At 48.2% G+C, this 27,500-nt stretch overlaps 1 protein-coding gene across 1 annotated transcript in view; it reads right to left on the reverse strand.

Annotated features, from left to right (window-relative positions):
• LOC112238054 (protein sidekick-2) overlaps nucleotides 1–27,500 on the reverse strand; it is a 76,146-nt gene that overhangs the window by 8,020 nt on the left and 40,626 nt on the right. Inside the window, exons 32-37 of the mRNA XM_042316926.1 lie at nucleotides 19,678–19,815; nucleotides 18,353–18,514; nucleotides 15,802–15,927; nucleotides 15,424–15,588; nucleotides 15,017–15,157; nucleotides 11,177–11,342 (exon numbers count right to left, since the gene is read on the reverse strand). Of these exons, the coding sequence (XP_042172860.1) occupies nucleotides 11,177–11,342; nucleotides 15,017–15,157; nucleotides 15,424–15,588; nucleotides 15,802–15,927; nucleotides 18,353–18,514; nucleotides 19,678–19,815 (898 nt within the window). The remainder of the gene's footprint in view (nucleotides 1–11,176; nucleotides 11,343–15,016; nucleotides 15,158–15,423; nucleotides 15,589–15,801; nucleotides 15,928–18,352; nucleotides 18,515–19,677; nucleotides 19,816–27,500) is intronic.

Raw genomic sequence — 27,500 nt, forward strand, 5'->3', positions numbered from 1 at the left:
TGCTCCCTGCTCCTCTGTCCCCTGCTCCCTGCTCCCCCCCTGGTCCCCTGCTCCCTGCTCATCTGCTCCCCTGCTCCCCTGCTCCCCTGCTCCTCTGCTCCCCTTGCTCCCTGGTCCCCTGGTCCTCCTCCCCTGCTCCCCCTCCCCTGCTCCTCTGCTCCCCTGCTCCTCTGCTCCCCTGCTCCCTCTGCTCCCCCCTGGTCCCCTGCTCCTCCCTGCTCCCCTCTGCTCCCCTGCCCTGCTCTCTCCCTGCTTCCCTGCTCCTCCCTGCTCATCTGCTCCCCTGCTCCTCTGCTCCCCTGCTCCCTCTCCCCTGCTCCTCTGCTCCCCTGCTCCTCTTGGTCCCTGCTCCTCTGCTCCTCTGCTCCCCCTCCCCTGCTCCTCTGCTCCCCTGCTCCTCTGCTGCTCCCCTGCTCTGCTCTGCTCCCCCCTCTGCTCCCCTGCTCCTCTGCTCCCTGCTCCTCTGCTCCCCCTCCCTGCTCCCCTGCTCCCCTGCTCCCCTGCTCCCCCTGCTCCCTGCTCCCCTGCTCCCCCCTGCTCCCTGCTCCCCTGCTCCTCTGCTCCCCTGCTCCCCTGCTCCCCTGCTCCCTCTGCTCCCCTGCTCCCTCTGCTCCCCTGCTCCCCTCCCCTGCTCCTCTGCTCCCCTGCCCCTGCTCCCCTGCCCCCTCCTCTGCTCCCCTGCTCCTCTGCTCCCTGCTCCTCTGCTCCTCTGCTCCCCTGCTCCCTCTGCTCCTCTGCTGCTCCCCTGCTCCCCTGCTGCCTCTGCTCCCCTGCTCCTCTGCTCCCCTGCTCCCCTGCTCCCCTGCTCCTCTGCTCCTCTGCTCCTCTGCTCCCCTGCTCCCTGCTCCTCCCCTGCTCTGCCCCTGCTCCCCTGCTCCTCTGCTCCCCTGCTCTGCTCCCCTGCTCCCCTCCCTCCCCTGCTCCTCTATTCCCCCTGTCCCTCTGCTCCCCTGCCCCTGCTCCCCCTCCCCTGCTCCTCTGGTCCCCTGCTGCCCTCTGCTCCCCTGCTCCTCTGCCCCTGCTCCCTCCCCTGCTCCTCTGCTCCCCTGCTCCCTGCTCCATCTTGCTCCCCTGCTCCTCCTCTGCTCCCCTGCTCCCTGCTCCCCTGCTGGTCCCCTGCTCCTCTGCTCCCCCTGCTCCTCTGCTCCCCTGCTCCCCTGCTCCTCTGCTCCTCTGCTCCCCTGCTCCTCTGCTCCTCTGCTCCCCTGCTCCCCTGCTCCTCTGCTCCTCTGCTCCCCTGCTCCTCTGCTCCCCTGCTCCCCTGCTCCTCTGCTCCTCTGCTCCTCTTGGCACAGATCTCCTCTGAGACACATGGAGCAGCTCTGTGAGAGTTCTTAGTGCACATGGCACCCTATATTCCTTATAGTCCCTATATAGTGCACAGCCATAGTCTAGACCAGAGACTATGGTAAAAAAAAAAGTAGTGCACTATATAGGGAATAGGTGCCATTTAGAACGCATTCAATTACTTATATATACACTAAATGAGAGCCTGGAGCGCTGTTTTGAAGCCGCCACGCATCCATCTTGGCACTCCCCCAACCTAGTAAAAAAAATATTTTGGAAGCTTAAGAAAAGCAGTTATTTTCTTCTATTACAGGCCCCTTAATGCAGATACTTTTAAATGATATTATGTCCTTGAAACATTTCATTGAAATTCTGTAGAATTCCAATGTATTCCAATGGCTGACCGGTGGCTTCTCATTGGCCAATACATAGCATGAGCAACCCAGGGTCTCTATACACCACTGTAGTCATACTTAGTTATAGGGGGAGAACACTGAACACTGTCCTCCAGACAGACACTACATTAGGATGTTAATGGCAGAGCAGACCAGAGCAACCTTTTCTGTGATGTTTGTTTAGGAAACATAGATAGTGTAGTTTTACTGGGCCTATCAGAGCTGTGGTAAACAACCTGTGGTATGGTTCTACTGGGCCTATCAGAGCTGGGGTAAACAACCTGTGGTATGGTTCTAGTGTGCCTATCAGAGCTGGGGAAACAACCTGTGGTATGGTTCTACTGGGCCTATCAGAGCTGGGGTAAACAACCTGTGGTATGGTTCTACTGGGTCTATCAGAGCTGTGGTAAACAACCTGTGGTATGGTTCTACTGGGCCTATCAGAGCTGGGGTAAACAACCTGTGGTATGGTTCTAGTGTGCCTATCAGAGCTGGGGGAAACAACCTGTGGTATGGTTCTACTGGGCCTATCAGAGCTGGGGTAAACAACCTGTGGTATGGTTCTACTGGGTCTATCAGAGCTGGGGTAAACAACCTGTGGTATGGTTCTACTGGGCCTATCAGAGCTGTGGTAAACAACCTGTGGTATGGTTCTACTGGGCCTATCAGAGCTGTGGTAAACAACCTGTGGTATGGTTCTACTGGGCCTATCAGAGCTGTGGTAAACAACCTGTGGTATGGTTCTACTGGGCCTATCAGAGCTGTGGTAAACAACCTGTGGTATGGTTCTACTGGGCCTATCAGAGCTGTGGTAAACAACCTGTGGTATGGTTCTACTGGGCCTATCAGAGCTGGGGTAAACAACCTGTGGTATGGTTTTACTGGGCCTATCAGAGCTGGGGTAAACAACCTGTGGTATGGTTCTACTGGGTCTATCAGAGCTGGGGGAAACAGCCTGTGGTATGGTTCTAATGTAGAACCTGTGGGGGAAACAACCTGTGGTATGGTTCTAGTGGGCCTATCAGAGCTGGGGTAAACAACCTATGGTATGGTTCTACTGGGCCTATCAGAGCTGTGGTAAACAACCTATGGTATGGTTCTACTGGGTCTATCAGAGCTGTGGTAAACAACCTGTGGTATGGTTCTACTGGGTCTATCAGAGCTGGGGTAAACAACCTGTGGTATGGTTCTACTGGGTCTATCAGAGCTGGGGAAACAGCCTGTGGTATGGTTCTACTGTAGAACCTGTGGGGGAAACAACCTGTGGTATGGTTCTAGTGGGCCTATCAGAGCTGTGGTAAACAACCTGTGGTATGGTTCTACTGGGTCTATCAGAGCTGGGGTAAACAACCTGTGGTATGGTTCTACTGGGTCTATCAGAGCTGGGGAAACAGCCTGTGGTATGGTTCAACTGTAGAACCTGTGGGGGAAACAACCTGTGGTATGGTTCTAGTGGGCCTATCAGAGCTGGGGTAAACAACCTATGGTATGGTTCTACTGGGCCTATCAGAGCTGTGGTAAACAACCTATGGTATGGTTCTACTGGGACTATCAGAGCTGTGGTAAACAACCTGTGGTATGGTTCTACTGGGTCTATCAGAGCTGGGGTAAACAACCTGTGGTATGGTTCTACTGGGTCTATCAGAGCTGGGGAAACAGCCTGTGGTATGGTTCTACTGGGTCTATCAGAGCTGGGGGAAACAACCTGTGGTATGGTTCTACTGGGCCTATCAGAACCTGTGGGGGTAAACAACCTGTGGTATGGTTTTACTGGGCCTATCAGAGCTGGGGTAAACAACCTGTGGTATGGTTCTACTGGGTCTATCAGAGCTGGGGGAAACAGCCTGTGGTATGGTTCTAATGTAGAACCTGTGGGGGAAACAACCTGTGGTATGGTTCTAGTGGGCCTATCAGAGCTGGGGTAAACAACCTATGGTATGGTTCTACTGGGCCTATCAGAGCTGTGGTAAACAACCTATGGTATGGTTCTACTGGGTCTATCAGAGCTGTGGTAAACAACCTGTGGTATGGTTCTACTGGGTCTATCAGAGCTGGGGTAAACAACCTGTGGTATGGTTCTACTGGGTCTATCAGAGCTGGGGGAAACAGCCTGTGGTATGGTTCTACTGTAGAACCTGTGGGGGAAACAACCTGTGGTATGGTTCTAGTGGGCCTATCAGAGCTGTGGTAAACAACCTGTGGTATGGTTCTACTGGGTCTATCAGAGCTGGGGTAAACAACCTGTGGTATGGTTCTACTGGGTCTATCAGAGCTGGGGGAAACAGCCTGTGGTATGGTTCTACTGTAGAACCTGTGGGGGAAACAACCTGTGGTATGGTTCTAGTGGGCCTATCAGAGCTGGGGTAAACAACCTATGGTATGGTTCTACTGGGCCTATCAGAGCTGTGGTAAACAACCTATGGTATGGTTCTACTGGGTCTATCAGAGCTGTGGTAAACAACCTGTGGTATGGTTCTACTGGGTCTATCAGAGCTGGGGTAAACAACCTGTGGTATGGTTCTACTGGGTCTATCAGAGCTGGGGGAAACAGCCTGTGGTATGGTTCTACTGTAGAACCTGTGGGGGAAACAACCTGTGGTATGGTTCTAGTGGGCCTATCAGAGCTGGGGTAAACAACCTATGGTATGGTTCTACTGGGCCTATCAGAGCTGGGGTAAACAACCTATGGTATGGTTCTACTGGGCCTATCAGAGCTGCTGGGGTAAACAACCTGTGGTATGGTTCTACTTGGCCTATCAGAGCTGGGGTAAACAACCTGTGGTATGGTTCTACTGGGCCTATCAGAGCTGGGGTAAACAACCTGTGGTATGGTTCTACTGGGCCTATCAGAGCTGGGGTAAACAACCTGTGGTATGGTTCTACTGGGTCTATCAGAGCTGGGGTAAACAACCTGTGGTATGGTTCTACTGGGCCTATCAGAGCTGGGGTAAACAACCTGTGGTATGGTTCTACTGGGCCTATCAGAGCTGGGGAAACAACCTGTGGTATGGTTCTACTGGGCCTATCAGAGCTGGGGAAACAACCTGTGGTATGGTTCTACTGGGCCTATCAGAGCTGGGGTAAACAACCTGTGGTATGGTTCTAGTGGGCCTATCAGAGCTGGGGTAAACAACCTGTGGTTTGGTTCTACTGGGTCTATCAGAGCTGGGGTAAACAACCCATGGTATGGTTCTACTGGGCCTATCAGAGCTGGGGTAAACAACCCATGGAATGGTGGGCCTCAGAGCTGGGGGAAACAACCTGTATGGCCTATCAGAGCTGTGGTATGGGGAAACAACCTGTGGTATGGTTCTAGTGTTCCTATCAGAGCTGGGGAAACAACCTGTGGTATGGTTCTAGTGTGCCTATCAGAGCTGGGGTAAACAACCTGTGGTATGGTTCTACTGGGTCATCAGAGCTGGGGTAAACAACCTGTGGTATGGTTCTACTGGGCCTATCAGAGCTGGGGTAAACAACCTGTGGTATGGTTCTACTGGGCCTATCAGAGCTGGGGGAAACAACCTGTGGTATGGTTCTACTGGGCCTATCAGAGCTGGGGTAAACAACCTGTGGTATGGTTCTACTGGGTCTATCAGAGCTGGGGTAAACAACCTGTGGTATGGTTCTACTGGGCCTATCAGAGCTGGGGTAAACAACCTGTGGTATGGTTCTACTGGGCCTATCAGAGCTGGGGTTGGTTGGTCATGTGTTGCGGTGCGAAGCTAACGGACCTCGTGGTGGTTGAGATATTAGGATATAGTGTTCGGTTCAGAGCCCGATTCCTCCAGGGCAGGGGAAACCGATTCCTCCGGGGCAGGGGAAACCGATTCCTCCGGGGCAGGGGAAACCGATTCCTCCGGGGCAGGGGAAACCGATTCCTCCAGGGAAACCAGAGAGAGCCCGTGTCTCAAATGGCACCCTGTTCCATGTGGGCCCTGGTCAAAAGAAGGGCACTATATAGGGAAGAGAGTGTTATTTGGGACGTAGACAGGGTGGTTCTGCAGTGCACCCATTATGGAGGAATGTGTTAGATGGATGGAGGTCGGGAGAAGGGGGGGGGGCAGTGCTGGTCCCTCCCTGACTGAGGAGGCCCGGGACGTGGATCAAAGGAACCAGCGCTGCATACTGCCTCCCTTCTCTCTGAAGTGCTCCAGTCGGGTGCAGCTTCGTTAACGACCGGCTGCACTGAGAGGGAGAGGGTGGGGTGAGGGTGGAGGATGGGATGGAAGGAGGTAGAGGAGAGGGAGAGGGTTTGGTGAGGGTGGAGGATGGGATGGAAGGAGGTAGAGGAGAGGGAGAGGGTTTGGTGAGGGTGGAGGATGGGATGGAAGGAGGTAGAGGAGAGGGAGAGGGTGGGGTGGGTGGAGGGTGGATGGGATGGAAGGAGGTAGAGGAGAGGGAGAGAGGAGTAGAAGTGATGGGGGAAGGCGGGAGGGGAGGAATTAGGAAATGGGTAGGGGGTACTGATCAATTATTTAAACTCTCTCTTTCCTATCGCCTCTGAATTTTAAGTAGCTCCTTCATCACAACTTCCCTCCTCCTCATGTCCTCCTCATTAGCCCAAATCCTTTTGTTGCCTTATCTCTTTCATAGACCACACTGTTATGTAAGTGTCTTCCAAACGACTTAGCCAATCTCTATGATTTAGCCAATTACGTGGGGCCTATGTAAAGGTCCAGGTTTGATGTGGTTGAAATGGCTCTGCGGGACAAGCCTTGTCAGTCCCACCTCTTTCCACCTTACTGCACCAGGTTGAAATGGCTCTGCGGGACAAGCCGTGTCAGTCCCACCTCTTTCCACCTTACTGCACCAGGTTGAAATGGCTCTGCGGGACAAGCCGTGTCAGTCCCACCTCTTTCCACCTTACTGCACCAGGTTGAAATGGCTCTGCGGGACAAGCCGTGTCAGTCCCACCTCTTTTTCCACCTTAAACTGCACCAGGTCAGTCCCACCTCTTTTTAAATGGCTCTGCGGGACAAGCCGTGTCAGTCCCACCTCTTTCCACCTTCCTGCACCCGGGACAAGCCGTGTCAGTCCCACCTCTTTCCACCTTACTGCACCAGGTTGAAATGGCTCTGCGGGACAAGCCGTGTCAGTCCCACCTCTTTCCACCTTACTGCACCAGGTTGAAATGGCTCTGCGGGACAAGCCGTGTCAGTCCCACCTCTTTCCACCTTACTGCACCAGGTTTAAATGGCTCTGCGGGACAAGCCGTGTCAGTCCCACCTCTTTCCACCTTACTGCACCAGGTTTAAATGGCTCTGCGGGACAAGCCGTGTCAGTCCCACCTCTTTCCACCTTACTGCACCAGGTTTAAATGGCTCTGCGGGACAAGCCGTGTCAGTCCCACCTCTTTCCACCTTACTGCACCAGGTTTAAATGGCTCTGCGGGACAAGCCGTGTCAGTGCGGGACAAGCCGTGTCAGTCCCACCTCTTTCCACCTTACTGCACCAGGTTTAAATGGCTCTGCGGGACAAGCCAGGTGTCAGTCCCACCTCTTTCCACCTTACTGCACCAGGTTTAAATGGCTCTGCGGGACAAGCCGTGTCAGTCCCACCTCTTTCCACCTTAATGCACCAGGTTTAAATGGCTCTGCGGGACAAGCCGTGTCAGTCCCACCTTTTTCACCTTAATGCACCAGGTTTAAATGGCTCTGCGGGACAAGCCGTGTCAGTCCCACCTCTTTCCACCTTACTGCACCAGGTTTAAATGGCTCTGCGGGACAAGCCGTGTCAGTCCCACCTTTTTCACCTTACTGCACCAGGTTTAAATGGCTCTGCGGGACAAGCCGTGTCAGTCCCACCTTTTTCACCTTACTGCACCAGGTTTAAATGGCTCTGCGGGACAAGCCGTGTCAGTCCCACCTCTTTCCACCTTACTGCACCAGGTTTAAATGGCTCTGCGGGACAAGCCGTGTCAGTCCCACCTTTTTCACCTTACTGCACCAGGTTTAAATGGCTCTGCGGGACAAGCCGTGTCAGTCCCACCTTTTTTCACCTTACTGCACCAGGTTCAAATGACTCTAATCTCATATAAAGACAATGACTGGTTTCTGTACCTCATTAGTATTTTGTACAGATTGACCTCACAAACCCTCTTTTCTTTGAGCTGTTGTAGCATGTCTCTGACGTTAAACCCACGGATGTAAACTACCGATGTGAGGGAGCGAGAGAGACGGAAAGAGAAATGGAGAGAGAGACATGAAGAGATAAAGATAGATAGAGAGGGAGCGTGGTCTAGACCTTCAGAGATACAGACTCTACAGTAAACATCTCAGACCTCATCCTGGCCTTCAACAGAACAGACTACAGTAAACATCTCAGGCCTCATCCAGTAAACATCTCAGACCTCATCCTGTAAACATCTCAGACCTCATCCAGTAAACATCTCAGACCTCATCCAGTAAACATCTCAGACCTCATCCAGTAAACATCTCAGACCTCATCCAGTAAACATCTCAGACCTCATTCTGTAAACATCTCAGACCTCATCCTGTAAACATCTCAGACCTCATCCTGGCCTTCAGCAGAACAACTACAGTAAACATCTCAGACCTCATCCAGTAAACATCTCAGACCTCATCCAGTAAACATCTCAGACCTCATCCTGGCCTTCAGTAGAACAGACATTACGGTGGAGAAAAGCAATGACCTAACAGATGTTTTTCTGCTTTACTTCATGTTCTTGATGACTGAGGGGCCCCTAGAAGGAAAGGGTCATTTTCCTCGACCTGCACTCCTGAAATAACTTTATAATATGTGAACAGGTTAGTTACCCCAGTCATTGGCCATGAAAAGCAACCCACAGGCCCTGGCTCTATCTGTCTATTCAATGAGTTCAGACCTAATCAACAGAGAGAGGTCTTCCATGAGGATAATCTTTAAAGGGATTTGTGTCCGTTGATCAGTCTGCCTTACCCCCTCTCCTTCCTCCTCTCTCCCCCTGCTTTACCTCCCTCTCCTCCTCCTCTCTCCCCCTGCCTTACCCCCTCTCTCCTTCCTCCTCTCTCCCCCTGCCTTACCCCCTCCCCTCCTCCTCTCTCCCCCTGCCTTACCCCCTCTCCTTCCTCCCTCTCCCCCTGCCCCTACCCCCTCTCCTCTCCTTCCTCCTCTCTACCCCTGCCTTACCTCCCCTCTCATCCCTCCTCTCTCTCCCCCTGCATTACCTCCCTCCCCCTCCTCTCTGCCCCTGCCTTACCCCCTCTCATTCCTCCTCCTCTCCCCCTGCCTTACCCCCCTCTCCTTCCTCCCCCCTCTCTCCCCCTGCCTTACCTCCCTTTCCTTCCTCCTCTCTCCCCTGCCCCTCCTCTCTCCCCCCCCCTCTCCTTCCTCCTCCCCTCCTCTCCCCCTGCCTTACCCCCTCTTCTTCCTCCCCTCCTCTCCCCCTGCCTACCCCCCTTCTTCCTCTTTACCTCCCTCTCCTTCCTCTCTCTCCCCTCCTCCTCCTCTCCCCCTGCCTCTCCTTCCTCCTCTCCCCCTGCCTTACCCTCCTCTCCCCCCCCTCTTCTTCCTCCCCTCCTCTCGCCCCCTGACTTATCTCCCTCTCATTCCTACCCCTCCTCTCACCCTGCCTGACCTCCCTCTCCCCCTGCTTTACCTCCCTCTCCCCTGGGGGGGTACCCCCCCCTCTTCTTCCTGCCCCACCTGACTCCCTGCCTAGACTTCAATACATACACCTCAGTCCCTCCACACAGATCAGAGAGAGAAAGCACAACAGAACAGAACCCATGATGGAGCAGATGCTGAATGTATAATTGGTTCATCAGACTGTATAACAGCTAATCCATCACTCCATCCAACCTGTGGTTGTTATTGTTTGAAGATAAAGAGGCATGTTTCAACTGCAGTTGATCTCCTGAATAATCTTCTTCCTAATCAATAAGTATGCACTGAGCATGTGAGCTTTAATCTCAGCCATGACCCCTCAGAATGAGAGCTATTATCTCAGCCATGACCCCCTCAGAATGAGAGCTTTTATCTCAGCCATGACCCCCTCAGAATGAGAGCTATTATCTCAGCCATGACCCCCTCAGAATGAGAGCTATTATCTCAGCCATGACCCCCTCAGAATGAGAGCTATTATCTCAGCCATGACCCCCCCCTCAGAATGAGAGCTATTATCTCAGCCATGACCCCCTCAGAATGAGAGCTATTATCTCAGCCATGACCCCCTCAGAATGAGAGCTATTATCTCAGCCATGACCCCCTCAGAATGAGAGCTATTATCTCAGCCATGACCCCCTCAGAATGAGAGCTATTATCTCAGCCATGACCCCCAGAATCAGAAGCCATGACCCCTCAGAATGAGCTATTATCTCAGCCATGACCCCCTCAGAATGAGAGCTATTATCTCAGCCATGACCCCCTCAGAATGAGAGCTATTATCTCAGCCATGACCCCCTCAGAATGAGAGCTATTATCTCAGCCATGACCCCCTCAGAATGAGAGCTATTATCTCAGCCATGAGCCCCCCAGAATGAGAGCTATTATCTCAGAATGACCCCCTCAGAGAGCTATTATCTCAGCCATGACCCCCTCAGAATGAGAGCTATTATCTCAGCCATGACCCCCTCAGAATGAGAGCTATTATCTCAGCCATGACCCCCTCAGAATGAGAGCTATTATCTCAGCCATGACCCCCTCAGAATGAGAGCTATTATCTCAGCCATGACCCCCTCAGAATGAGAGCTATTATCTCAGCCATGACCCTCAGAATGAGAGCTATTATCTCAGCCATGGCACCTCAGAATGAGAGCTATTATCTCAGCCATGACCCTCAGAATGAGAGCTATTATCTCAGCCATGACACCTCAGAATGAGAGCTATTATCTCAGCCATGGCACCTCAGAATGAGAGCTATTATCTCAGCCATGACCCTCAGAATGAGAGCTATTATCTAACCATGACCCCTCAGAATGAGAGCTATTATCTCAGCCATGACCCTCAGAATGAGAGCTTTTATCTCAGCCATGACCCTCAGAATGAGAGCTATTATCTCAGCCATGACCCTCAGAATGAGAGCTATTATCTCAGCCATGACCCCTCAGAATGAGAGCTATTATCTCAGCCATGACCCCTCAGAATGAGAGCTTTTATCTCAGCCATGACCCTCAGAATAGATGGTTTATTGTGAAACATGGGGCCTTTTGGTAGCCTAGTGGTTAGAGTGTTGGACTAGTAACTGAAAGGTTGCAAGATCAAATCCCTGAGCTGACAAGGTAAAAATCTGTCGTTCTGTCCCTGAACAAGGCAGTTAACCCACTTATCCATCATTGTAAATAAGAATTTGTTCTTAACTGACTTGCCTAGTTAAATAAAATAAAAACATGACCCTCAGAATAGATGGTTTACTGTGAAACATGAGCATTAGAATAGATAGTTTACTGTGAAACATGATCCTCAGAATAGATGGTTTACTGTGAAACATGACCCTCAGAATAGATGTCATGCAGAAATCGTGTGTGTGTGTGCTCGTGCATGTGTGTGTTACTGACCGTGTGTAGATGCCGTTCTTGCGGCAGAAGGAGTTCTTGACTGACAGGCGTCTGTTGTTGAGTTCCAGGGCGGGGAAACGGCCCTCGTCCAGCCTGACCATCTCCCCATGGGACAGGGGCAGGGAGGTGCTGTTACTGTGGCTCCCTAGGTGGGGGTAAGAGGACACTGGGAGAAGGTTAGTCCATTGTAGGGGCAGGGCACACACACAAGCTAAATGCCTTCTATGCTCGCTTCGAGGAAAGCAACACTGAACCATGCATGGGAGCAAAGCTGTTCCAGACGACTGTGTGATCACGCTCTCAATAGCCGATGTGAGTAAAACCTTTTCACAGGATAACATTCACAAGGATGTAGGGCCAGACGGATTACCAGGACACGTACTCAGAGCATGCGCTGACCAACTGGCAAGTATCTTCACTGACATTTTCCACCTCTCCCTGACCCAGGCTATAATACATACATGTTTCAAGCAGACCATCATAGTCCCTGTGCCCAGAAGGCCTACATGACCATCGCCCCAGAGCACTCACATCGGTAGCGCTGCAATGTGTTTTGAAAGGCTGGTCATGGCTCACATCAACACCATCAATGATTTAGCACTAAGGTTAATCAGCAGTCTCACTATAAAACATCTAGTGTTAGAGACTCTACTGAGGTGCCAGGCCCTGATCCAAAAAAACATATTTTGACTGACCCACATGCCCAAATATATACCCTCATATACAGTATAAATCAATCAAATGTATTTATAAAGCCCTTCTAACATCAGCTGATGTCACAAAGTGCTGTACAGAAACCCAGCCTAAAACCCCAAACATCAAGCAATGCAGGTGTAGAAGCACGGTGGCTAGGAAAAACTCCCTAGAAAGGCAGGAACCTAGGAAGAAACCTAGAGAGGAACCAGGCTATGAGGGGTGGCCAGTCCTCTTCTGGCTGTGCTAGGTGGAGATTATAACAGAACATGGCCAAGATGTTCAAATGTTCATAGATGACCAGCATGGTCAAATAATAATAATCAGAGTGGTTGTCGAGGGTGCAACAGGTCAGCACCTCAGGAGGAAATGTCAGTTGGCTTTTCATAGCCGATCATTCAGATTATCTCTACCTAAGAGAGTTGAAAACAGCAGGTCTGGGACAGGTAGCACGTCCGGTGAACAGGTCAGGGTTCCCTAGCCGCAGGCAGAACAGTTGAGGTGTAGAGGCAGGGTTTAGGGGGCAGTGACCTCTCCTCTCTCTTCCTCCTGGCTGGTTAGTGTGACTCACCATGCTGGTGCCTGGTCCTGGTGGTGAGTTTGGACCACAGTAAAACAAACAACTTGTCAGTGGTACAAAACGGCTGTGTTGCCAGGGGTGGCTGGGGGGTAGCTGGGGGTGCAGGCTCTAAAAGGGGCTCTTTGTGTCCCAGACAAACACTGTCCTTGTCTCTCCTGGACCAGCCAAAGCCCTGTTGACTGACCCCTGACCCCTACAGGACCCCTGGACACTGTGGGACCACTCTCAACACCACACTAAACACTAATGAGGCGTTAAAAGGTAATGATGTGAGATCCCGGCAGGCTTGACCTCTCTTCCACTCCTTCCTCTCTCCTGTTTCTCATCCTCTCTGTCTCTACTTCCCTTCCTCTCTCCTGTTTCTCATCCTCTCTGTCTCTACTTCCCATCCTCTCTCCTGTTTCTCATCCTCTCTGTCTCTACTTCCCTTCCTCTCTCCTGTTTCTCATCCTCTCTGTCTCTACTTCCCTTCCTCTCTCCTGTTTCTCATCCTCTCTGTCTCCACTTCCCTTCCTCTCTCCTGTTTCTCATCCTCTCTGTCTCTACTTCCCTTCCTCTCTCCTGTTTCTCATCCTCTCTGTCTCCACTTCCCTTCCTCTCTCCTGTTTCTCATCCCTCTGTCTCTACTTCCCTTCCTCTCTCCTGTTTCTCATCCTCTCTGTCTCTACTTCCCTTCCTCTCTCCTGTTTCTCATCCTCTCTGTCTCTCCACTCCTTCCTCTCTCCTGTTTCTCATCCTCTCTGTCTCTACTTCCCTTCCTCCCTCCTGTTTCTCATCCTCTCTGTCTCCACTTCCCTTCCCCTCTCCTGTTCCTCATCCTCTCTGTCTCCACTTCCCTTCCTCTCTCCTGTTCCTCTCCACCTCTCTGTCTCTACTTCCCTTCCTCTCTCCTGTTTCTCATCCTCTCTGTCTCCACTTCCCTTCCTCTCTCCTGTTTCTCATCCTCTCTGTCTCTACTTCCCTTCCTCTCTCCTGTTTCTCATCCTCTCTGTCTCCACTTCCCTTCCTCTCTCCTGTTTTTCATCCTCTCTGTCTCTACTTCCCTTCCTCTCTCCTGTTTCTCATCCTCTCTGTCTCCACTTCCCTTCCTCTCTCCTGTTTCTCATCCTCTGTCTCTACTTCCCTTCCTCTCGCTCTGTCTTCTTCTTCCTCTCTCCTGTTTCTCATCCTCTCTGTCTCTACTTCCCTTCCTCTCTCCTGTTTCTCATCCTCTCTGTCTCTACTTCCCTTCCTCTCTCCTGTTTCTCATCCTCTCTGTCTCTACTTCCCTTCCTCTCTCCTGTTTCTCATCCTCTCTGTCTCTACTTCCCTTCCCCTCTCTCCTGTTTCTCATCCTCTCTGTCTCTACTTCCCTTCTTCTCTCCTGTTTCTTCCCTTCCTTCTCTCCTGTTTCTCATCCTCTCTGTCTCTACTTCCCTTCCTCTCTCCTGTTTCTCATCCTCTCTGTCTCTACTTCCCTTCCTCTCTCCTGTTTCTCATCCTCTCTGTCTCTACTTCCCTTCCTCTCTCCTGTTTCTCATCCTCTCTGTCTCTACTTCCCTTCCTCTCTCCTGTTTCTCATCCTCTCTGTCTCCTACTTCCCTTCCTCTCTCCTGTTTCTCATCCTCTCTGTCTCTACTTCCCTTCCTCTCTCCTGTTTCTCATCCTCTCTGTCTCTACTTCCCTTCCTCTCTCCTGTTTCTCATCCTCTCTGTCTCCACTTCCCTTCCTCCCTGTTCCTCTCCACCTCTCTTTCTCTCCATCCCTGTGAGTTCTAACAAGTCGTTATCAAGTGATTATTTTACAGGATTTGGCCATCAGTGCTCCCACAAAAAAATGCAGAGGAGGAGCAGTGGCAGTCAACCCGTGATGCCAGAGTCCAACAGTGATGTAACCTGGGATGACTCAGCAGAGCGTCAGTCTGGCACTGTGGGGTCAGGGACAGAAGTCACACACAGTGTACTGATTGAATAACTATTGGCTTAAACATCAGAACAAACCCTGGACACTCACACTGGCAGATCGATACCCATTCTTTCTAAATAGGGGACAATAATCACCTCTCGTCTCTCATTCTCCTGTCTACCTGTGCTTATGTAAGGCACTTTGTGACAACTGTTACTGTTAAATGGGCTAGAACTGAATTTGATAGTTCTTTTAGCTTGGTCTTATATTACAATGGTCATGCAGTATTTTTACAATTGTATAAATAGTTTTCAGATGTTCCAATCACAACTGATGACTCTGGGCTATTCTCCTTAAGGGCCAGCTTCTCAGACACAGATTAAAACTAGTCCTGGACTGAAAAGATAGATCAATGGTGAATCTCCATCAAAACATTTTTTTTTGTCCAGAAAGTATCAATAACTTGGGAATGGAATGTTGGGAATTGAATATTGGGAATGGAATATTGGGAATGGAATGTTGGGAATGGAATATTAGTAATGGAATGTTGGGAATTGAATATTGGGAATGGAATGTTGGGAATGGAATGTTGGGAATGGAATGTTGGGAGTGGAACAAAGAGTTGAAAGAAACACGAATCAGAGAGGACAGTTATATATGGAGCAGTTCTCTGTGTTGTCTACCTGAGTCAGCCTTCTTGGTGTACTTCTTACTCTGGCCCCTGATGATGAGGATGAAGACGAGGAGGAGGATGAAGATTAGGCCCACCAGAGCGATGACCACCAGGAACCACCACTCTTCATAGAAGGGAGACACTTTCTGGGCTGGAGATGAGAGTCACAAGAGAGCTAGATAACAGATATCTGTACCAAGAGGAAGAACAAGTCACTAACTAAACCTATACTGTATGGGCTGGCTTCCCGGACCTAGATGAAGCCAAGTACAGTTAAAATGTACGTCAAATAGAAATTCCACTGGTTAAAATAGTTTTTAGTCCTGGAATAGGCTCAATCAGGTCTGGGAAAGGCATCATATGTACAGTATGTTGTAATATTCAGACATGTATTATAACTGAACAAGCATAACTAACCAGAGATAGAGGGTGAAGGAGCACTGGGGGAGCCATAGCCGTAGTCGTTGACCCCAATGACCCGGAAGTCATAAGTAACCCCTTCTCTCAGCATGTCCAGGTTCAGTGTGTATGATGTCACTTCCTTTGGAATGTCTTTGATGAGGATATCCCACAGTCCTTCATCTGGAGGGGAGCAGGAAATACAGAGTGTTTGATTGAGCCTGCCTGGAGTCCCAGATGGGTGGGTTTTGCACTTTCACACTATTCCAACTGGTTCCATCGGTTCCACTGGTTCCATTGGTTCCACTGGTTCCATTTGTTCCATTTGTTCAGTTGCACCAGGCAAGCCTACAGTCTAATATCTAATATCTAGTATCTAATATCCCTTGGACTCACCAGAGGGCCTGGCCTCAATGACGTAGCGTGTAATGGGAGCTCGGCCTGGGTCTCCACTGGTCCAGTGTAGGGTGAGGGCCGTGCCGTACCGGGAGATAAAGGGTTCACCTGGAGGGCCTGGGGCTCCTGGAGGGGATGGGTGGGGAGGGGAGGGGAGAGGAGGGGAGGATGGGGGAGGGGAGGAGAGTAAAGGGGATGGCAGGGATAGGAGAGGAGGGAAGGGGTGGGGAGAGGAGTGGATGTGTAGGGAGAGGAGAGGAGGGAAGGGGAGAGGAGGGGTGGAGTGGGGAGAGGAGGGGATGGGTAGGGAGAGGAGAGGAGAGGAGAGGAGAGGAGAGGGGAGGAGGGGGAGAGGGGGAGAGGAGGGGATGGGAGGGAGTGGGAGAGGAGGGAGGGGAGAGGCGGGGTGGAGGAGGGAGAGGAGGGGAGAGGGGGAGAGGAGAGGAGAGGAGGAGGGGAGAGGAGGGGTGGAGTGGGGAGAGGAGGGGTGGGTGGGGAGAGGAGAGGAGAGGAGAGGAGGGAGGGGAGAGGAGAGGGATGGGTAGGGGAGGAGGAGAGGAGAGGAGAGAGGAGGGGAGAGGAGGGGTGGAGTGGGGAGAGGAGGGGATGGGTAGGGAGTGGAGAGGAGGGAAGGGGAGAGGAGGGGGTGGGTGGGGAGAGGAGGGGTGGGAGGGGAGGAGGAGAGGAGGGGAGGGGGGGGAGAGGAGGGGATGGGTAGGGGAGGGAGAGGAGAGGAGAGGAGAGAAGGGGAGAGGAGGGGTGGAGTGGGGAGAGGGGGGTGGATGGGGAGAGGAGGGAGAGGAGAGGAGGGAAGGGAGAGAGGGGATGGGGAGAGGAGGAGAGGGAGAGGAGGAGGGGGAGGAGGGGATGGGTAGGGAGTGGAGAGGAGGGAAGGGGAGAGGAGGGGTGGATGAGGGGATGGGTGGAGGGAGGGAGAGGGGAGGGAAGTGGGGAGAGGAGGGGATGGGTAGGGAGTGGAGAGGAGGGAGGGGAGAGTGGGGAGGGGTGGAGTGGGGAGAGGAGGGGATGGGTAGGGAGTGGAGAGGGATGGGAGAAGGGGAAGGGGAGGGGTGGAGTGGGGGAGGAGGGGATGGGTAGGGAGTGGAGAGGAGGGAAGGGGAGAGGCGGGGTGATGAGGGGAACAGGACAGATATGTACATTCTGTAATTCGACAAACAGAGCACTGACAAAGCCAGCAGTAGGGAGAAAATCTTTTTAATATTTTTTAAACAGGGAGGTACTAGCTGAACTTGTCCAATAAGAACACAGACCTTCATTTTCTGCTGCAAAACATCTCGCTACAGTGTTCCCTACTGAACACGACCTATGACCAGCCAGGCTACCTTCTCCTGGTCCAGTAGTGATGTTAGCTGGACCAGAGATACTGTGTTACATACCTTCTCCTGGTCCAGTAGTGATGTTAGCTGGACCAGAGATACTGTGTTACATACCTTCTCCTGGTCCGGTAGTGATGTTAGCTGGACCAGAGATACTGTGTTACATACCTTCTCCTGGTCCGGTAGTGATGTTAGCTGGACCAGAGATACTGTGTTACATACCTTCTCCTGGTCCAGTAGTGATGTTAGCTGGACCAGAGATACTGTGTTACATACCTTCTCCTGGTCCGGTAGTGATGTTAGCTGGACCAGAGATACTGTGTTACATACCTTCTCCTGGTCCGGTAGTGATGTTAGCTGGACCAGAGATACTGTGTTACATACCTTCTCCTGGTCCAGTAGTGATGTTAGCTGGACCAGAGATACTGTGTTACATACCTTCTCCTGGTCCGGTAGTGATGTTAGCTGGACCAGAGATACTGTGTTACATACCTTCTCCTGGTCCAGTAGTGATGTTAGCTGGACCAGAGATACTGTGTTACATACCTTCTCCTGGTCCAGTAGTGATGTTAGCTGGACCAGAGATACTGTGTTACATACCTTCTCCTGGTCCGGTAGTGATGTTAGCTGGACCAGAGATACTGTGTTACATACCTTCTCCTGGTCAGTAGTGTAGTGATGTTAGCTGGACCAGAGATACTGTGTTACATACCTTCTCCTGGTCCGGTAGTGATGTTAGCTGGACCAGAGATACTGTGTTACATACCTTCTCCTGGTCCGGTAGTGATGTTAGCTGGACCAGAGATACTGTGTTACATACCTTCTCCTGGTCCGGTAGTGATGTTAGCTGGACTAGAGATACTGTGTTACATACCTTCTCCTGGTCCAGTAGTGATGTTAGCTGGACCAGAGATACTGTGTTTACATACCTTCTCCTGGTAGCTGGACCAGAGATACTGTGTTTACATACCTTCTCCTGGTCCAGTAGTGATGTTAGCTGGACCCAGAGATACTATGTTACATACCTTCTCCTGGTAGCGGGACCAGAGATACTGTGTTACATACCTTCTCCTGGTAGCGGGACCAGAGATACTGTGTTACATACCTTCTCCTGGTCCAGTAGTGATGTTAGCTGGACCAGAGATACTGTGTTACATACCTTCTCCTGGTCCAGTAGTGATGTTAGCTGGACCAGAGATACTATGTTTACATACCTTCTCCAGGTCCGGTAGTGATGTTAGCCTCCACCTCCGGCCCGTAGGTGAGGGTCTTGGCCCGGATCCTGAAGTTATAGGTCACCCCGTCAGCCAGGTCCTTAATCTTCATCCACAGTGGGGTGCTGCCCTTCACGTCCACTGTGACTATCTTACTAACACCTGGAGTGGAGTAGAGAGGAGACGGAGAGGAGTCAGTATAGAGATACAGGCTGGAGATACTGGAGGCTAGAAGCTACACCACCTCCCTACTGACAGTTCATGGTAGCACCTTTCCACCTCCCTACTGACAGTTCATGGTAGCACCTTTCCACCTCCCTACTGACAGTTCATGGTAGCACCTTTCCACCTCCCTACTGACAGTTCATGGTAGCACCTTTCCACCTCCCTACTGACAGTTCATGGTAGCATCTTTCCACCTCCCTACTGACAGTTCATGGTAGCATCTTTCCACCTCCCTACTGACAGTTCATGGTAGCACCTTTCCACCTCCCTACTGACAGTTCATGGTAGCATCTTTCCACCTCCCTACTGACAGTTCATGGTATATAAGCATGAGTGTCCCCTCCAGATAAACAGACCTATCACTGCACCCCTCCAGATAGAGAGACATGTTCCTCCACCATCCCAGACCCTGCTGTGCCTCTTTCCCTCCCACATGGCTGACTGCTCTAGGGGCCAGATAGAAGCCATTAGTGGCCAACAGGCCAGGGACCACAGAGGTTCTCTACCTCCCATTCCCAAACCCCCACCCCTGTCTGTTCCTAATTACTACGGAATCTGGAGACCCAACCACACATACCAGCTATTAGCTGGGTTTTCTCTCAACAGGATAGAGAGGAGGTTGTAAACAAGCTGACTGCATGTGGCCCCAGGGCCGGCCTAGAACTACCCAGCTGTAACAGATTAGGACACCAATCTAAGACCATGGCGGCGGTGATGCTAGCCTATGACTGTAAATCATCTCACGGACTGATAGTAAACTATCTAGCTATCTGGGTAGTTTAAAGGCCTAACAAAGTAACTAACAGCCTTCCAGCCTTCCAGGCTCCAGAGGTTCTCACCGTCCATGGGTGTGTGAGTGTGTGTGTTTGTGTGTGTCTGTTTGTCTGTGTGTGCATGTTTGCGTGCGTGCGTGTGTGTGTGTGTATGCGTGTGTGTGTGCATAAGTTCATGTGTGTGTGTGTTTTCTCACTATCAACACTGTGTGTGTGTTTGTTTCTCACCATCCATGAGACTGTGTGTGTGCGCGTGTGTGTGCGCATGCATTCATGTGTGTGTGTGTGTGTTTTCTCACTATCAACACGTGTGTGTGTGTGTCTCACCATCAACAGGTGTGCAGGGCTCGTAGACCAGGCGGTAGCCCTCGATGATGCCGTTGGCCTGGCCTGGTTCTCCCCACGACATGTTGACTGACGTGGTGGTCAGCTCACTGAAGTGGAGGAAGCTGGGTCTGCTGGGGGCTGGAGAGGAGGAAGAGGGGGAGGGAGGGGAAGGAGGGAGAGGGAGGAGAGAGGGGGGAGATAGAGAGGGAAACAGGAGAGGGAGAGAGAGAGCCATGGTTAGGGAAGGACACTTAGGCTGGCGCACCAGGTCCTATCAGGTCCTAGATCACATGACTTCTCCCTCCATCCGGGATATGCTGTTGTACAAATCAAACACACTACTGAAAGCCTTATCTGGAAAGCCACTATGTGATTGAGTTTAGTCCATATCCTGGCAGTCTGCTTCATTCATCAAAGTCATTATACTGAAGCAATACTAGTATTATACTTGGGGACTGGGACAGATACAATCATCCATTCATCCCCTGACCTTCTGGAAGTCATGTGAGAATCCTGCATTAAATTGTCTTTGGGTTGGTTCCTCTCCCAGTTACCCTGCAGAGCAGAGAGGAGCCAGAATATTCTGTGGTCTTTCTGTTTTAGCTCCAGAACCCTGCAGAGCAGAGAGGAGCCAGAATATTCTGTGGTCTTTCTGTTTTAGCTCCAGAACCCTGCAGAGCAGAGAGGAGCCAGAACCTTTCTGTTTTGCAGAAGCAGAGCAGAGAGGAGCCAGAATATTCTGTGGTCTTTCTGTTTTTCCAGCAGAGCAGAGAGGAGCCAGAACCCTGCAGAGCAGAGAGGAGCCAGAATATTCTGTGGTCTTTCTGTTTTAGCTCCAGAACCCTGCAGAGCAGAGAGGAGCCAGAATATTCTGTGGTCTTTCTGTTTTAGCTCCAGAACCCTGCAGAGCAGAGAGGAGCCAGAATATTCTGTGGTCTTTCTGTTTTAGCTCCAGAACCCTGCAGAGCAGAGAGGAGCCAGAATATTCTGTGGTCTTTCTGTTTTAGCTCCAGAGCCCTGCAGAGCAGAGAGGAGCCAGAATATTCTGTGGTCTTTCTGTTTTAGCTCCAGAGCCCTGCAGAGCAGAGAGGAGCCAGAATATTCTGTGGTCTTTCTGTTTTAGCTCCAGAACCCTGCAGAGCAGAGAGGAGCCAGAATATTCTGTGGTCTTTCTGTTTTAGCTCCAGAACCCTGCAGAGCAGAGAGGAGCCAGAATATTCTGTGGTCTTTCTGTTTTAGCTCCAGAACCCTGCAGAGCAGAGAGGAGCCAGAATATTCTGTGGTCTTTCTGTTTTTTAGCTCCAGCTCCAACCCTGCAGAGCAGAGAGGAGCCAGAATATTCTGTGGTCTTTCTGTTTTAGCTCCAGAGCCCTGCAGAGCAGAGAGGAGCCAGAATATTCTGTGGTCTTTCTGTTTTAGCTCCAGAACCCTGCAGAGCAGAGAGGAGCCAGAATATTCTGTGGTCTTTCTGTTTTAGCTCCAGAGCCCTGCAGAGCAGAGAGGAGCGGGGAGCCAGAATATTCTGTGGTCTCCTCAGTACTTCATCCCCTCTGCCTCTCTCTGCAATGTCACAGTCCTTCAAGAGGCCGGGTGACCAGCCTGGCTGCGGGAAACACCAGAGGAATTCATTCTGTAAACTGATTCCCCTCTAGACCCCACAGAGGAGGAGGTTTTAGTGTGTTTGTCTGCAGGGGGGTGACTGACTGAACACAGGCCTCTTTGTGTGTGTCAGTAGTGTGGCAGGACGTGGGTCAGAACAACCCAATCCACATGTGTCCCCATCACTCTACAGTACCAGGGTTGAATGGCGAGGACACGGTAACTGAGATTTACCGAGGGCTAAAATCAAATCAAATCAAATGAAATTTGTCACGTGCGCTGAAGACATCAGGTGTAGACTTTACCGTGAAATGCTGACTGACAAGCCCTTTACCAACAATGCAGTTCTCTCTATTTTACCGCCCCAAAACCACTCCATTTTCCCAGGATAAATAACTGCGAGAAACCAGTCAATTATAATAAATCATTGATGTGAACATCATGACGTGAACTGGAACTGGAACTGTTTAATGATATGCGCTGTCTACATCTGGATTCTCTACGGCCTTCTCTCTGGCATGATGACTCATCAACGCTCAGGGTGTTGACCGACAGCCCATTGTCTGTTTAATGATATGCGCTGTCTACATCTGGATTCTCTACGGCCTTCTCTCTGGCATGATGACTCATCAACGCTCAGGGTGGGGACCGACAGCCCATGTCTGTTTAATGATATGCGCTGTCTACATCTGGATTCTCTACGGCCTTCTCTCTGGCATGATGACTCATCAAGGCTCAGGGTGGGGACCGACAGCCCATGTTTGTTTAATTTGCTTTAATCTGATTCTCTACGGCCTTCTCTCTGGCATGATGACTCATGCTCAGGGTGGGGACCGACAGCCCATGTCTGTAGACCTATCATCTCAGGGTGGGGATGGCATGATGACGACTCATCTCATGTTTGTTTAATGATATGCGCTGTCTACATCTGGATTCTCTACGGCCTTCTCTCTGGCTGATGACTCATCAACGCTCAGGGTGGGGACCGACAGCCCATGTCAGTACGTAGACCTATCATCTCAGGGTGGGGACAGACAGCCCATGTCAGTACGTAGACCTATCATCTCAGGGTGGGGACCGACAGCCCATGTCAGTACGTAGACCTATCATCTCAGGGTGGGGACCGACAGCCCATGTCAGTACGTAGACCTATCATCTCAGGGTGGGGACCGACAGCCCATGTCAGTACGTAGACCTATCATCTCAGGGTGGGGGACAGCCCATGTCAGTACGTAGACCTATCATCTCAGGGTGGGGACCGACAGCCCATGTCAGTACGTAGACCTATCATCTCAGGGTGGGGACCGACAGCCCATGTCAGTACGTAGACCTATCATCTCAGGGTGGGGACCGACAGCCCATGTCAGTACGTAGACCTATCATCTCAGGGTGGGGACCGACAGCCCATGTCAGTACGTAGACCTATCATCTCACGGTAACGTTTTGTTCTAGTGGCAGACAGACAGGTCTACATTTGCTGCAGCAGAGCCGACAGTAATATAATGACTGTGTCTAATCATCTCCATCTGGCTTTCAGGGGTCAGATTATTTTTCAATTGTAAAGATGTTATTTTTTGTTGTTGCAGCTGCAGTTTTAAAACCCTCCTATATAGTTGCTTTAGATCAGTGTACGAGACAGCACACTCTCACTGTCTTTCACTCTCAACCAATTCCATTCAGCATCTAAAATACACAATCCTGTTCCAGATTGATATATAGGCCCATATATAGATGGCCTAGCCTATGTCTTTCAGGAAATACATTTAGCCTGATATTTAGCTAATGAATGATGGGTGATGTAACTTATAGCCTCGGTGTCTTGTGCAAAACGCACACACCTGTTCTCCCTGGCCTCTCCTTAAAAAACGCTCCTTACTGTAGCTCTTGGAGTCCCATACAGGAAAAACTAGCTTGCTGGACATCATTTTGTAGCATTTCTTAAACCAACAGACTAAAATAAGAGGGACGCAAAACTCTTGTTTGCTGAATGTTAAATACAGCAGCCAGTAGAACTCACTGGTAGTCTGAAAGAAGAACAGCCAGTAGAACTCACTGGTAGTCTGAAAGAAGAGCAGCCAGTAGAACTCACTGGTAGTCTGAAAGAAGAGCAGCCAGTAGAACTCACTGGTAGTCTGAAAGAAGAACAGCCAGTAGAACTCACTGGTAGTCTGAAAGAAGAGCAGCCAGTAGAACTCACTGGTGGTCTGAAAGAAGAACAGCCAGTAGAACTCACTGGTAGTCTGAAAGAAGAGCAGCCAGTAGAACTCACTGGTAGTCTGAAAGAAGAGCAGCCAGTAGAACTCACTGGTAGTCTGAAAGAAGAACAGCCAGTAGAACTCACTGGTAGTCTGAAAGAAGAACAGCCAGTAGAACTCACTGGTAGTCTGAAAGAAGAACAGCCAGTAGAACTCACTGGTAGTCTGAAAGAAGAACAGCCAGTAGAACTCACTGGTAGTCTGAAAGAAGAGCAGCCAGTAGAACTCACTGGTAGTCTGAAAGAAGAACAGCCAGTAGAACTCACTGGTAGTCTGAAAGAAGAGCAGCCAGTAGAACTCACTGGTAGTCTGAAAGAAGAGCAGCCAGTAGAACTCACTGGTAGTCTGAAAGAAGAACAGCCAGTAGAACTCACTGCTGGTCTGAAAGAAGAGCAGCCAGTAGAACTCACTGGTAGTCTGAAAGAAGAGTGAACGTGCGATGGCGGTAGGCTGTAGTAGTTATTTATTCAGACCCATAACCAACCATTCATTCTTGGTGAAGAGAAGTGAAAGCCCTCTGCATCTCATTCTAGTCCGGCATTATTCAAGGATGTGATTAGAATGATGAAGATGAGGACAACGAAACGTGTTTTATTTAACTGTTGAAAGCGAGAGAGAGAAAGAGGAGGAAGGCTAATAACATTAAATATTATGAAAGGTATATATGCGTCAGCCCACTAATTATACAAATAGGCCCTACTATATTTAACATTTAAAATCTAATTCGCTAGCCTATACTTGGAACTTTGTAGTCTGCATGTTCTGCACCAGAACCACATGTTCTCTCCCTGCTTTATCATGGTTTGAAGGAAGCGCGTAATTCCAGTCTATATAATACAGTATAATACATTACAGTACAGTAACACAGTATAATACAGTACAGTACAGTAATACAGTATAATACAATACAGTATAATACAATACAGTACAGTAATACAGTATAATACATTACAGTACAGTAATACAATACAGTACAGTAATACAGTATAATACAATACAGTACAGTAATACAGTATAATACAATGCAGTACAGTAATACAGTATAATACAATGCAGTACAGTAATACAGTATAATACATTACAGTACAGTAATACAGTATAATACAATAGAGTACAGTAATACAGTATAATACAATACAGTAACACAGTATAATACAATACAGTACAGTAATACAGTATAATACAATAGAATACAGTAATACAATACAGTACAGTAATACAGTATAATACAATACAGTAACACAGTATAATACAATACAGTACAGTAATACAGTATAATACAATACAGTACAGTAATACAGAATAATACAATACAGTACAGTAATACAGTATAATACAATGCAGTACAGTAATACAGTATAATACAATGCAGTACAGTAACACAGTATAATACAATACAGTACAGTAATACAATACAGTACAGTAATACATTACAGTACAGTAATACAGTATAATACAATACAGTACAGTAATACAGTATAATACAATACAGTACAGTAATACATTACAGTACAGTAATACAGTATAATACAATACAGTACAGTAATACATTACAGTACAGTAATACAGTATAATACAATACAGTACAGTAACACAATATAATACAATACAGTACAGTAATACAGTATAATACAACACAGTACAGTAACACAGTATAATACAATACAGCACAGTAATACAGTATAATACAATACAGTACAGTAACAGTATAATACAATACAGTACAGTAATACAGTATAATACAATACAGTACAGTAATACAGTATAATACAATACAGTACAGTAACACAGTATAATACATTACAGTACAGTAACACAGTATAATACAATACAGCACAGTAATACAGTATAATACAATACAGTACAGTAAGTACAGTACAGTAATACAGTATAATACAATACAGTACAGTAACACAGTATAATACAATACAGTACAGTAATACAATACAGTACAGTAATACAGTATAATACAATACAGTACAGTAATACAGTATAATACATTACAGGACAGTAATACAGTACAGTACAGTAATACAGTATAATACAATACAGTACAGTAACACAGTATAATACATTACAGTAAAGTAACACAGTATAATACAATACAGCACAGTAATACAGTATAATACAATACAGTACAGTAATACAGTACAGTACGGTAATACAGTATAATACAATACAGTACAGTAACACAGTATAATACAATACAGCACAGTAATACAGTATAATACAATACAGTACAGTAATACAGTACAGTACGGTAATACAGTATAATACAATACAGTACAGTAACACAGTATAATACAATACAGCACAGTAATACAGTATAATACAATACAGTACAGTAATACAGTATAATACATTACAGTACAGTAATACAGTATAATACAATACAGCACAGTAATACAGTATAATACAATACAGTACAGTATAATACATTACAGCACAGTAATACAGTATAATAATACAGTATAATACAATACAGTACAGTAATACATACAGTATAATATAATACAATACAGTACAGTAATACAGTATAATACAATACAGTACAGTACAGTATAATACAATACAGTACAGTTACAGTATAATACAATACAGTACAGTAATAATACAGTATAATACAATACAGTACAGTAACACAGTATAATACAATACAGTACAGTAATACAGTATAATACATTACAGTACAGTAATACAGTATAATACAATAGAGTACAGTAATACATTACAGTACAGTAATACAGTATAATACAGTACAGTAATACAGTATAATACAATACAGTACAGTAATACAGTATAATACAATAGAGTACAGTAATACATTACAGTACAGTAATACAGTATAATACAGTACAGTAACACAGTATAATACAATACAGTACAGTAATACAGTATAATACAATACAGTACAGTAATACAGTATAATACAATACAGTAATACAGTATAATACAATACAGTAATACAGTATAATACAATACAGTACAGTAATACAGTATAATACAATACAGTACAGTAATACAGTATAATACAATACAGTACAGTAATACAGTATAATACAATACAGTAGACTTTTTAATCAAATCGAGACAGAATATTTTTCATATGCTTTTGAATAAATGTATAATACAATAATACAGTAATACAGTTACAGTAATAATACAATACATACAGTAATACAGTATAATACAATACAGTACATACACAGTATAATACCCAGTAATACAGTATAATACAATACAGTACAGTACAGTACAGTAATACAGTACAGTAATACAGTATAATACAATACAGTACAGTAATACAGTATAATACAATACAGTAATACAGTATAATACAATACAGTATAATACAATACAGTAATACAGTACAGGACAATATAATACAGTACAGTAATACAGTATAATACAATACAGTACAGTAACACAGTATAATACCTACCTCCAGTAATACAGTATAATACAATACTTCCTCTATAGTGTCATCAGGCTTACATTACAATACACAGTAATACAGTGATTTCCCCATAATAAAACGTTAGTAGTATAATACTGTACAAATACCTTATCAATAAGACTCAAACAGTAATACCCCACCCCACTGAATACAGTATTCCAATATCAGTACAGTAATACAATTACCAGTCGCATATAATCCTATTTACTGTAAACACAGGGACAATACAGTACAGTAATACAGTATAATACAATAGAGTACAGTAATACATTACAGTACAGTATACAGTATAATACAATACAGTGACTCAGTATAGCTGTACAGTCTCATCCGTTTCTCCTGTAGTAAGATATTGTGACTGGAGTGGGCAGTATAATCCTACAGAATGTATTCAATACTGAACTGACTTGAGGACAGAGAGGGCACAGGGTCCTGAGAATATCCTTCAAACTGAACTGGGACATGAGGACAGAGTAGACAGGGTCCTGAGACAGAATATCCTTCAAACTGAA

Source organism: Oncorhynchus tshawytscha, unplaced genomic scaffold (genome assembly GCF_018296145.1).
Source record: "Oncorhynchus tshawytscha isolate Ot180627B unplaced genomic scaffold, Otsh_v2.0 Un_contig_3324_pilon_pilon, whole genome shotgun sequence".
In the NCBI taxonomy this organism is placed as follows: Eukaryota; Metazoa; Chordata; class Actinopteri; order Salmoniformes; family Salmonidae; genus Oncorhynchus; species Oncorhynchus tshawytscha.